The sequence below is a fragment of the Ranitomeya variabilis genome, chromosome 4, assembly GCF_051348905.1.
Source record: "Ranitomeya variabilis isolate aRanVar5 chromosome 4, aRanVar5.hap1, whole genome shotgun sequence".
NCBI classification, from domain to species: domain Eukaryota; kingdom Metazoa; phylum Chordata; class Amphibia; order Anura; family Dendrobatidae; genus Ranitomeya; species Ranitomeya variabilis.
Genome location: NC_135235.1, coordinates 633,325,082 through 633,338,513, shown reverse-complemented (window position 1 = coordinate 633,338,513; position 13,432 = coordinate 633,325,082). Strand labels below are relative to the sequence as shown.

General features: G+C 46.9%; 1 protein-coding gene across 7 annotated transcripts in view; it reads left to right on the top strand.

Annotated features, from left to right (window-relative positions):
• The window catches only part of LOC143767225 (uncharacterized), a 385,097-nt gene that overhangs the window by 203,389 nt on the left and 168,276 nt on the right, over window positions 1–13,432 (top strand). Inside the window, exons 1-6 of one of the 7 annotated variants that reach the window (XM_077255380.1) lie at window positions 3,226–3,289; window positions 5,437–5,566; window positions 5,696–5,875; window positions 5,958–6,081; window positions 6,165–6,259; window positions 7,860–7,950. In XM_077255380.1, coding sequence (XP_077111495.1) covers window positions 3,288–3,289; window positions 5,437–5,566; window positions 5,696–5,875; window positions 5,958–6,081; window positions 6,165–6,259; window positions 7,860–7,950 — 622 coding nt within the window. In that variant the 5' untranslated portion in view covers window positions 3,226–3,287. Of the gene's footprint in view, window positions 1–3,225; window positions 3,319–3,554; window positions 3,580–3,946; window positions 3,972–4,020; window positions 4,454–5,436; window positions 5,567–5,695; window positions 5,876–5,957; window positions 6,082–6,164; window positions 6,260–7,859; window positions 7,951–13,432 lie in introns of those variants that run through there. The other 6 variants (XM_077255383.1, XM_077255385.1, XM_077255386.1 and 3 more) reach the window with 6 other exon arrangements.

Genomic DNA, 13,432 nt, shown 5'->3' with positions numbered 1-13,432 from the left:
AAAGGTTGCAGCAAATTTTAGGCCACGTCCCTGACCACACCCATTTCATGACTAATCACACCGATATCCACACCCATTTAACACTGTTGATCACTCTGTTTCATAAACAATAATTATAAACAAAAAAATATGGCCACACAGTGCTCCATACTGTATAATGGCCTCACATGATGCTCCATACTGTATAATGGCCACACATGCTCCATACTGTATAATGGCCACACATGATGCTCCATACTGTATAACTGCCATACAAAGTGCTCCATACTGAATAATGGCCACACAATGCTCCATACTGTATAATGGCCACACATGATGCTTCATACTGTATAATAGCCACACAGTGCTACATACAGTATAATGGCCACACATAGTGCTCCATACTGTATAATGGCCACACAGTGCTCCATACTGTATAATGGCCACACATGATGCTCCATACTGTATAATGGCCACACATGATGCTCCATACTGTATAATGGCCCCACATGATGCTCAATACTGTATAATGGCCTCACATGATGCTCCATACTGTATAATGGCCACACATGATGCTCCACACTGTATAATGGCCACACAGTGCTCCGTACTGTATAATGGCCTCACATGATGCTCCATGCTGTATAATGGCCTTACATGATGCTCCATACTGTATAATGGCCACACAGTGCTCCATACTGTATAATGGCCACACATGATGCTCCACACTGTATAATGGCCACACAGTGCTCCTTACTGTATAATGGTCTCACATGATGCTCCATGCTGTATAATGGCCTTACATGATGCTCCATACTGTATAATGGCCACACAGTGCTCCATACTGTATAATGGCCCCACATGATGCTCCATACTGTATAATGGCCCCACATAGTGCTCCGTACTGTATAATGGCCTCACATGATGCTTCGTACAGTATATTGGCCCTACATGATGCTGTGTACAACCATAACCACAAACCTAACCCTAACACACCCCTAATCCCAACCCTAACTTTAGCCCCAACCCTAACCCTAATTTTAGCCCCAACCCTAACTTTAGCCAAACTCACTTTAGCCCAACTCTAGGGGGCGATCACCGGGGCAGGGGGGTGATCAGCGTGGCAGGGGGAGGAAGCAGAGGTCGGGGGGTGGAATCGGACAGTGGGGGAGCGGAGGGCAGCAGAGGGGAGTACCAGATGGCAGTCAGGTGGCGATCAGTCATCGGCGGCAGCAGTGCAGCAGAAGGGACCTTGCTGTGCAGCTCCTGGGATCAGGATGGAGAGCGAGGGATAGACATATTTCACTCCGCCCCTCCACATCTGATCTGGACTCTAGCTCCAATCAGATCTGGGGGTTGGTGATAAAGAGGTCTCCAGAGAGATCATGGCCACGGGGGGCAAAGCCACCCCCCTGGGCTCAACTAGAAGTCCTCCTGTACCTGCATGTCGGGTGACATTTCAGTGACCCCGGTCACCCGACCCGCAGGAACGCGATCCCGCCACATAGGCATCACAGGTCGGATTGGCACCGACTTTCATGACGCCTACGTGGCATCACAGGTCGGGAAGGGGTTTTAAAGCAGCGGTACATTTAGCCTGAGGCGATGTGGGAAAAGGAGGATCCTGACCATGACAGCGGGTCAGAGTCTCAAAATCAGGACTGTCCCGCTGGATTCGGGACGGTTGGGAGTTATGCAAGTAAGGTAATGAACAGGAACTGAACTATTTAGATTGTGTAGTACGTACGTACGTACGTACGAGCATTGTGCCATGATTTGCTGTCTCATTATAAAGCACATGATTATACAGTGTCAGGCTTAGCTTTAATGTCAGGCTTTACAAGGCTGCAGCACCAATGAGGCTCAATTGCATGGGAATTGGTTGAGGCTGCCAGTGGGGAAAAATAGCAAGCCACATTAGCGTCACCCTCTCCTAGGGAGCTGCAGCTGCTACTCCTTCTCCACCAGCATTCACTGGACTACTGCACAGACTTCTCCATACAGCCCTGATATATCGCGCCGAGGCCAGTAACAGAGGAGGCTGTGAGGGTCCAGCCCACCCTGCTCAGCCCCCACTCATTCCACACAGGATTAGCCAGGCATTAGCTCCACTGCTGCTTACATTGGCGCCCAGGCTGTGTCCGGCAGGTAAGCCCTGGTGTACAGTCGGGACTGTAGATTTGTGCAGCTCTGCTTACCACCAAACTGGAAGAACATAAGGAAGGGGTGTGGCCTAATACAAGGGGGCGTGTCTGCTGCGTCTCCTGCTGTGTGCCAGAGAAGCAGAGTCCCGGGCGGGGCGCAGCCTGAAAATCGGGACAGTCCCACAGTATGAGGGATGGCTGGAAGCTATGATTCTAGTCGTGTCAGCAATGAACTGTACAGAATAGAGGCTACAGGGAAAAACTCCGCTCACTCTTTGAAAAACTCGATTCCAGTCACCGCAGCACCAAACTGTAAAGATTGGAGGCTACAAGGGGATCCTCCAAAAATCCACTCTGATCTAGACGGCTCAATGGTGAATCAGCTACAATGGAGTTACTAATACCTCAAAAAATCCACGCCGATCCAATGTTGTAAATCATGAGGACTCTGTTGATGCTCTGTTACGTTTTTCCCCGTAAGGCTTCGCCCACTCTTCCAATGTCGGAGCTGCGGCCAGGACTGGTAATACAGCAAAAGTAAAATTCAGGCAAAACTGAACAATCAGCGCTATGTGTAATTATTTATATTACAAAAAGCGATAATAAAATGTAAGTTTGATTAATCATGAAAAATAAATTATGCCCTTTGCAAATACATAATAAATATAACAGTTTGAGCAAGTATCTAAAAAATAAAAACATGAAATCATCACAACTATAAAGCTGATTATATATATATACAATGTGTGAGTATACATTCCAATTCCACTACATTGCAGTCTATGAGGAACCTGGAATCATTGAGGAACGTCACTGTAGAAACTGGACTGTCTAGAATGGAGAAGCTGCAGAGAGATCATCAAAAAATCCACTCCGATCTAGTCACCTCACCAGAGATCCCTCTACAGTGGAGTGGCTAAAATGAGGTCATCAAAGGCATGTGACTGCAGTGAGGCCTCAAAATAACCCATCTAGACGGCTAACTAGTGAGTCAGCTAGAATGGAGACAAAAAGTCAATCCCAAAATAGAAGCAACCATTCTGTAACCCTGTGGAGCTCTGCTTCCAGGACCTGTGATGATGTCACAGTCATGTGATCAGTCACATGGGGGAGGAGGATGGAGCTTGTAGGAAGTGAAGGGTTTTCTGTGCAGGAAGCAGCGACATGTAAGAGCTGAGGGGAGAAGTCTGCACTGGTGAGCGGTAATGGGGGAGCAGGGACTGTGTGATAGAGGGGACAGGACTCAGTCCTGGGGGGCACCGGGACTCTGCACATTAGGGTACAGCCGGCTCCTCATGTAAGAGCTGAGGGAGAAGTCTGCACTGGTGAGCGGTAATGGGGGGGCAGGGACTGTGTGATAGTGGGGACAGGAATCAGTCCTGGGGGGCACCGGGACTCTGCACATTAGGGTACAGCCGGCTCCACATGTAAGAGCTGAGGGGAGAAGTCTGCACTGGTGAGCGGTAATGGGGGAGCAGGGACTGTGTGATAGAGGGGACAGGACTCAGTCCTGGGGGGCACCGGGACTCCGCACATTAGGGTACAGCCGGCTCCACATGTAAGAGCTGAAGGGAGAAGTCTGCACTGGTGAGCGGTAATGGGGGGCAGGGACTGTGTGATAGAGGGGACAGGACTCAGTCCTGGGGGGCACCGGGACTCTGCACATTAGGGTACAGCCGGCTCCACATGTAAGAGCTGAAGGGAGAAGTCTGCACTGGTGAGCGGTAATGGGGGAGCAGGGACTGTGTGATAGAGGGGACAGGACTCAGTCCTGGGGGGCACCGGGACTCTGCACATTAGGGTACAGCCGGCTCCACATGTAAGAGCTGAGGGGAGAAGTCTGCACTGGTGAGCGGTAATGGGGGGCAGGGACTGTGTGATAGAGGGGACAGGACTCAGTCCTGGGGGGCACCGGGACTCTGCACATTAGGGTACAGCCGGCCCCACATGTAAGAGCTGAAGGGAGAAGTCTGCACTGGTGAGCGGTAATGGGGGAGCAGGGACTGTGTGATAGAGGGGACAGGACTCAGTCCTGGGGGGCACCGGGACTCTGCACATTAGGGTACAGCCGGCTCCACATGTAAGAGCTGAGGGAGAAGTCTGCACTGGTGAGGGGTAATGGGGGAGCAGGGACTGTGTGATAGAGGGGACAGGACTGCCGGGCTATCACGAGTGCCTGCACATTAAGGTAATGAATATTCACCCCTCTCCACTCCCATAGGCATGGAAAGAGGTGAATATTCATTCCCTTAATGAGCAGGGACACCTGATCGACGAGCCACAGGAGATTCTGGTACCGGAACAAGATACTGTGAGGGTGTGCAGGGAAAGTAAGTAGGATGTTCGTTTTTTTAATGCTTTTCTCATGGGGTCCATGCATACAAGGAGAGGGATGAGGATCCATACAGACAAGGATGGGGATAAGGAGACATGCAGACAAGAATGGTAATGAGGAGCCATGCAGACAAGGATAGGGATGAGGGGACAATGCATACCTGGCTTATACTCGAGTCAATACGTTTTCTTAGTTTTTCATGGCAAAATTGGTGCCTCGGTGTATACCCTGACACATATCCCCTTTTCTTTTTTCTCAATTTATGCAGCGCCTTTCTGGGACATTCACGTTTACTGTGATTACAATTTTCTGTAGTTTATATTAATGTTTTATCATTATCTGTTACTGACGACCTCGTTTCTGCCGTCCCGATCTCTGTGGATGTTCCCTGCACTTTATAACTTTTATATATTTTTTCATGGAATATTTATTTAGCAAAGAGTCAGTTAATTTAGATTTTCTTTTTAGATAATTTCTGTGTTTTTGGTGCTGGATTGGAGATGATCTGTGATAAATCCCTGTTATCGGATTGTGTGTTATACCGAGGCCATGACCTGGATGCAGTGATAAAGCCGGTAACAGCTCCAGAGATTTCTTAGACTAGGTTTACATTGCGTTAGTGGGTATCCGCTAACGGAATCCGTTACATAGCAGCACTAATGCAATGTAACGGGTCCGTTAGCGCACCCATTGACCGCAATGTATGTAACGCATCCCTAACGCATGCCATTTTTGGCATGCATTATCGATGTGCCGTTATTTTGTGATGGACCTCGAACGCTGTCTGCAGCGTTTTTGGGTCTGTTCTCACTAGATCGGGCATCTGCGCTAGTGCGAACGCTAAACGCGATCCCTTTTTGGACATTGCGTTAACGCAGTCCGTTAGCGTATGCGCTAAACGGACTGCACTAAAGCAATGTGAACCTAGCCTTACATGGGATCTTTATGATGTTACATCATCATCTTCTCCCCATTCAGGTCCCTACAATATCGGACCCTCCTGTATAAGAGAATTCTCCTGAGTAACCCTACAAGGATGGACAGGGACAAGATGGCGGAGAGGATATTACACCTCACCCTAGAGATCCTCTTCCGGCTTACTGGAGAGGTGAGAGATTCTGATGACGTCACATTACATCATTCTTATCTATGGGAATAACAGATGGACAGAACTGGAGAGGTGAGGACTCTGGAAATGTCTGTAGTGAGATTTATTAATGTGTCTCTCCATAACCAGGATTACACAGTACTGAAGAAGACCTCTAGTAAGCGCTGTCAGGCCCCTGTGTCTGAGGGATGGGGAAGACCCCTGAGCCCAATCACGGGGCCTCCACCTCACCCCCTGATACATGAGGACATCAATGACCAGAGGATCATAGAACTCGCCTACAAGATGATTGAGCTGCTGACTGGAGAGGTGACACTGCTGGGAATGCTGGGATATTGTACAGTAACGCTATGAAGGGATCGGAGGATGACAGTATCATTGTATGTGTCAGGTTCCTATAAGGTGTCAGGATGTCACCGTCTATTTCTCCATGGAGGAGTGGGAGTATTTAGACAGACACAAAGATCTGTACAAGGACGTCATGATGGAGGTTCCCCAGTCCACCGTATCACCAGGTAATAGATAGGACTAAATACACACGGCCTATAATTATATGTATGTAAAGAATGAATTCAGTCCCTGTATGTGTTTCCTCCAGTTCTATCCAGTGAGAGGACAACACCAGAGAGATGTCCTTGTCCTCTTCTTCTGGACTGTAAACAAGAGGATCCCAATGTTCCTCAGATTCATCAGGTAGATGGAGAGAAAGTATCATATTCCCTATGAGTTGTGGACGGCTGTGAAGGTCTTGTGTTCAGTCTTGTTTCGTCCACCAGTATAAGGGAAGAGTCAGATGTATAAATCAGACTGGCCAGTGGCTCTCCCGTCCAGAACATGACAGCATGTATTTCTATGCATCTGTTACGCTTGGGCCTCACACCTAAAATCATGCCTCAAGTGCAAAACAAAGCAATAGTACAATAGTACAACCTCACTCTACAGTCCTCCAAATAGGAATCATGCACACAACTACAGTCTATTGTGTATACAGTAGACCACCTAGGAACATCTCCCAAGACTTTCCCCCCACCCCACCCCACCTGCAGGACTGACCCTCTGTAAGGCCATGTTCACACTTTACATGTAAACCCTATGGAAACCGCAAACCGCTGTGCACATGCTGCGGGAAAAACCGCGCAGAAACGCAGCGGTTTAAAACCCGCAGCATGTCACTTCTTTGTGCAGAATCGCTGCGATTCTGCACTCATAGGAATGCATTGAACCGCTTACTTGCCGCATGGGGCTGTGCCCACGTTGCGGGAAGTAAGCGGTTAATGTGCGGGTGGTACCCGGGGTGGAGGAGAGGAGACTCTCCTCCAGGCCCTGGGAACCATATTTGGGGTAAAAAAAAAGAATAAAAATAAAAAATCATGTTATACTCACCTCTCAGCGCTGCACGCGGCCGGCCGGTCAGAGTTGGTGTGCGACCAGGACCTGCGGTGACGTCGCGGTCACATGACCGTGACGTCGCGGTCACATGACCGTGACGTCACGAAGGGTCCTTCTCGCACATCATCTTTGGAACCGGACCGCCGGGTGCAGCGCCGAGGAGATCCGGACATCAGAGGGTGAGTATAAAAATAATAAAAATTGGTTAACATTACTATTGATGCTAATGCTGCATATTGCTGCATATGCAGCATCAATAATATAGGCGGAAACCCGCAGCGGAAACCGCGGAACAAACCGCGATAAATCTGCAGGGATAACCGCAGCGGTTTTGCCCTGCAGATTTACCAAATCCGCTGCGGGAGAACCCGCAGAGGGACGCCGCAAAGTGTGAACATGGCCTAACTCTCCCATGCCCAGCTGCCTACAGTCCATAATTATCACATAAAACTGACTGCAATAAACCATAGCATTAACCATATAGTTACAGTACTATTCATCAGTGTCCTGTAATTACAGTATATTCTGCATCATCACAGATATACCTTTGTCATACAGCAATTCTGTTAGGTGCCAGGATCTTCGATTCGTTTACACCAGGAGTATGACAGTGAGTTATCCTTGTTTTCCTCCTTCACAGTCCTCAGATCTTGGCATGGGCCGGTATTCCTGGGGAACAATCTCAGCAGCTTGTGCAATCTATAACGTGATTAATATCTGAGGTTCTAAAGGGCAAAGAAGATCCTACGTGTTTCTAGATGGGTGTCTCTAGTAATGTGGCCATTCAGTGTATGTTTTATACCTGGTGGAGATGACAGGATAAAGCTGATCATAGACATTGGATGTTGTCTGGATCTTCTCAAATGTCTTCATCTGTCAGTGACTTTTACAATCGTTGTTTCAGGGTGAAAATCTGACTTATTATAATACTATAGAGACATATGTGAGGGGCGATGAGCAGTTTAAGGAGGAGATTCCTACAGATAAACGCACAGGTGAGTAGTGACCACAAAATGCAGAGAAGTCACAGGTTCTAATCAGTCACTGGTCTGTAGAGTAACTTTAGATGTTCGCAGTTTTTTTCGGATTTGTTCACATAAAACTTTTGATGTGGATTTGGTGGCTAATTTGTTTGTTGTGCCTGCTGCTGATTTCTACAGATACAGACTAGTCACAGACCGCTCTTACTGGTGATTCAGATTCTCTTCCACTCTGCTCTGTTGATGGGGGTGATTGCTGATGTTATGCTGATTGATAGTTTAACTGCGGGAAGCCGACTGTCAATAACCATGATATCGGAAGCCATCCATTGTCAACAGAGAAACCCGGTAGAAGGAAAGCTGCTCGCTGACTTGTAGCAGCTGAATCACCGGCAGGAGAGGTCGGTGACTACTCTGACCCAATGTCAAGTACAACAGTCAGGTAATTGGTTCTGTTAGCAAATACCAGGCGTTTGTAACTGAAAGAGCCACCTTGTGCAGCATTAATGCTGCATTCTGACAAGGTGGCTCTTTTAGTTCTTGGTGCTGTAACTGCAGAAATAATCGATTTTTCAATTTGTCCAAAATAACTTGAAATAGTCCTGGGGGCAGGTCTCACCACAACCCCCCCCCCCCAATGCAGACGCAACACCGCCGTCACTCATGCCCTCTTGGCGCCTGGTGCCGCCTCAGAGTTGTTTTCAACTGTTCTGGCACCTGCGCTGTTATCTTATGCCTTGGGCATGCGCAGTTAGCACTGCCCGTCTTCTGACATCATTTGATGTCTTGCTGACTGCGCCTGTGCGGCTGCGCTGCCCGAGATCCCGCCCCGCAGTTTGAATAAATCAGAAGACAATGTGAGCTTTCCAGCCAAAGATGTAGAACGTACAAGTGCTTTAATATTCTTCCAAAAGAGCTGTACCTCCTTGAACCCAGCCCACCAGTGAGGTCAGCAAGGAGTTTCTAGGTGTGTGGCCAAAGCATAAAACCGAAATGCACATTTACGGAGGCGTCAGCTAGGCAACAGGCTGTGCTGCTGATCCATTGCTTTGGAAAGGCTCTCTTCTCTTATCGAGACGTCATAACTGTGACTGAGAGAGTAAGTTTCATATTTTAATCCCTTTTATTTCTAACTGTTTGTACATACTGCATTTTGTCTCCTTTTTGTAATATCTTTTGTATTTTTGTAAACACTGCCAATATTTTCTGGAGTAAACTTATAAATTTACTAGTTACGTTCTTTTTGCTCTATGATTGAACCGACACATACTCCATGCAAAATTCCGCTACCTTGGTTTGGTTCCTGATCTGATACAGGCTTTGGTATCAAACGAGGTATTTGGCGGCAACGTAACGTCAGGGTGTTATTGGGAACCCTGGCAGTAATGGATCGGAGATTTATGTGCGTATAGCCTGCCTCGCATTGGTGATACACATACCGCCCTCACTGCAGAATGCCAGATAGCCAGTACATGACAGGGCAGCCTTTCTGACGACTACTTATCCTAGGTGCAGTTCCCTGACTGACCTGAGGGTAAGGGGGGCGCCAGAGAGCTGCAAGTTCCTAACTGGAACTGAGACAAAAGTTGGGTTTTTCTGACAAGTACGTTTTGGCAGATGCTCCCCACCCCCTAGAAAGGGATGCAGGCATGCTAGAGTATCGAATCGAAACACATTTGTAGACCATCTTAAGAATGGTTTTCCCCAAGACAGCAGGGAGGCACAGTGTGCATCGCAGTTCTAGACTTCCAAATCCAAGAACGTCAAGACGTCACTGCAAAAATATTAGCAGCAGTGTAAGTGACATAAACAATTTATGTGAGTCATTTCACACATTTTTTTAGACCATCCCATGCACTAGCAGGACAGAGTATAAGTCTGACACGCTGTGACCAACTGACTGGAGAGGATAGTGTCTCGAGCTCAATAATACCACCAGGGAGAATTTGGACCCTTTTGCTTTTTGATCTTCAAAAAATGGAAGAGTGGCCTGAGCTTGTCCGTATTGCTTTGGAGGTTTTGTCACACCCGGCAGCCAGCGTTCTCTCAGAACGAGTTTTCAGCGCTGCTGGTGGTGTCCTGATGGATCAGGGCATCTGGCTGCCCCCTGAAAGTCTAGACTACCTAACTTTCATCAAAATGAACAAGTCATGGATCTCCAATGTCTTTTGCACTCCAGTCACAGACTGGGCAGACTAGGCAAGGGTGTCGTCTTTAGTGGCATGCATTGGTCTTGTGTTATTGCAGTCTGCTGTGGCCTTTGTGTCTGCTGTTGCTACTGCTGCTGATGTTGCAAACAATTTTTTGAAATGTGGAGACTCCAAGTTGTCTCCATCTGGTGGATTACCTGTGGTGGAAGGGGTGTTGGAGGCCTATTATACTGCTTCTACTCTGTGGAAATTGATGTCACTTTAGTGGTGCATGATAATTTTTTTAAATGTGGAGAATGCAAGTTGAGTCTCCTTTATGTGTATTGCCTGTAGCAGTAGGGCTCCCAGACTGACAGGCCTGCACTTACTGTCACTGAACTACCTGCGTTACTATGCTTCCATTTTTCTACCAATAGTATTCTATGAAACTGATGCATGTGACACACACTTTGGCAGGGAATAAAAAATAAATTCATGTAGCTGTTGCATGAGGTATCGGGCTCTCAGCCAAGAAGGCTTACATCGCTCCCTTTACCACCAGGTCTTAATTGAAACTTCAATTCAAAGCTATAAGTGCTTGCTAAGACCCTGATACCATATGCATGGCCCATGGCATTATAAAATGGTGTACTGTGGGACAATTGATCAGTCAACTACCTGTGTTAACCCCTTTCTGACATCTGACGTACTATCCCGTCGAGGTGGGGTGGGCCCGTATGACCACCGACGGGATAGTACGTCATACGCGATCGGCCGCGCTCACGGGGGGAGCGCGGCCGATCGCGGCCGGGTGTCAGCTGCATATCGCAGCTGACATCCGGCACTATGTGCCAGGAGCGGTCACGGACCGCCCCTGGCACATTAACCCCCGGCACACCGCGATCAAACATGATCGCGGTGTACCGGCGGTATAGGGAAGCATCGCGCAGGGAGGGGGCTCCCTGCGGGCTTCCCTGAGACCCCCGGAGCAACACGATGTGATCGCGTTGCTCCGGGGGTCTCCTACCTCCCTCCTCGCCGCAGGTCCCGGATCCAAGATGGCCGCGGCATCCGGGTCCTGCAGGGAGGGAGGTGGCTTACCGAGTGCCTGCTCAGAGCAGGCGCTGGTAAGCCTGTAGCCCTGCACAGCAGATCTGACAGAGTGCTGTGCACACTGTCAGATCAATGATCTGTAATGTCCCCCCCCCGGGACAAAGTAAAAAAGTAATAAAAAAAAAAAAAATCCTAAATAAATAAAAAAAAAATAGATTTATTATTCCCATAAATACATTTCTTTAGCTAAATAAAAAAACAAAACAATAAAAGTACACATATTTAGTATCGCCGCGTCCGTAACAACCCAACCTATAAAACTGCCCCACTAGTTAACCCCTTCAGTAAACACTGTAAGAAAAAAAAAAAAAAAAACGAGGCAAAAAACAACGCTTTATTATCATACTGCCGAACAAAAAGTGGAATAACATGCGATCAAAAAGACTGATATAAATAACCATGGTACCGCTGAAAACGTCATCGTGTCCCGCAAAAAACGAGCCGCCATACAGCATCATCAGCAAAAAATAAAAAAGTTATAGTCCTGAGAATAAAGCGATACCAAAATAATTATTTTTTCTATAAAATAGTTTTTATCGTATAAAAGCGCCAAAACATAAAAAAATTATATAAATGAGGTATCGCTGTAATCGTACTGACCCGACGAATAAAACTGCTTTATCAATTTTACCAAACGCGGAACGGTATAAACGCCTCCCCCAAAAGAAATTAATGAATAGCTAGTTTTTGATCACTCTGCCTCACAAATATCGGAATAAAAAGCGATCAAAAAATGTCACGTGTCCGAAAATGTTACCAATAAAAACATCAACTCGTCCCGCAAAAAACAAGATCTCGCATGACTCTGTGGACTCAAATATGGAAAAATTATAGCTCTCAAAATGTGGTAACGCAAAAAATATTTTTTGCAATGAAAAGCGTCTTTCAGTGTGTGACGGCTGCCAATCATAAAAATCCGCTAAAAAACCCGCTATAAAAGTAAATCAAACCCCCCTCATCACCCCTTTAGTTGGGGAAAAATAAAAAAATAAAAAAATGTATTTATTTCCATTTTCCCGTTAGGGCTAGGGTTAGGGCTAGGGTTAGGGCTAGGGTTAGGGCTAGGGTTGGGGCTAGGGTTGGGGCTAGGGTTGGGGTTAGGGCTAGGGCTAGTGTTAGGGCTAGGGTTATTGCTAGGGTTAGGGCTAGGGTTGGGGCTACAGTTAGGGTTGGGGCTAAAGATAGGGTTAGGGTTTGGATTACATTTACGGTTGGGAATAGGGTTGGGTGTGTCTGGGTTAGAGGAGTGGTTAGGGTTACTGTTGGGATTAGGGTAAGGGGTGTGTTTGGATTAGGGTTTCAGTTATAATTGGGGGGTTTCCACTGTTTAGGCACATCAGGGGCTATCCAAACGGGACATGGCATCCGATCTGAATTCCAGCCAATTCTGCGTTGAAAAAGGAAAACAGTGCTCCTTCCCTTCAGAGCTCTCCCGTGTGCCCAAACAGGGGTTTACCCCAACATATGGGGTATCAGCGTACTCCAGACAAATTGGACAACAACTTTTGGGGTCCAATGTATCCTGATACCCTTGTGAAAATACAAAACTGGGGGCTAAAAAATCATTTTTGTGAAAAAAAAAAAAAAAAAGAATTTTTATTTTCACGGCTCTGCGTTATAAACTGTAGTGAAACACTTGGGGGTTCAAAGCTCTCAAAACACATCTAGATAAGTTCCTTGGGGGGTCTAGTTTCCAATATGGGGTCACTTGTGGGGGGTTTGTACTGTTTGGGTACATCAGGGGCTCTGCAAATGCAACGTGACGCCTGCAGACCAATCCATTTAAGTCTGCATTCCAAATGGTGCTCCTTCCCTTCCGAGCTCTGTCATGCGCCAAACAGTGGTTCCCCCCCACATATGGGGTATCAGCGTACTCAGGACAAATTGGACAACAACTTTTGGGGTCCAATTTATCCTGATACCCTTGTGAAAATACAAAACTGGGGGCTAAAAAAATCATTTTTGTGAAAAAAAAATAAAAAAAAAATAAATTTATTTTCACGGCTCTGCGTTATAATCTGTAGTGAAACACTTGGGGGTTCAAAGCTCTCAAAACACATCTAGATAAGTTTACACCCACATATGGGGTATCAGCGTACTCAGGACACATTGCACAACAATTTTTGGGGTCCAATTTCTTCTCTTACCCTTGGGAAAATAAAAAATTGGGGGCGAAAAGATCATTTTTGTGAAAAAATATGATTTTTTATTTTTACGGCTCTGCATTATAAACTTCTGTGAAGCACTTGTTGGGT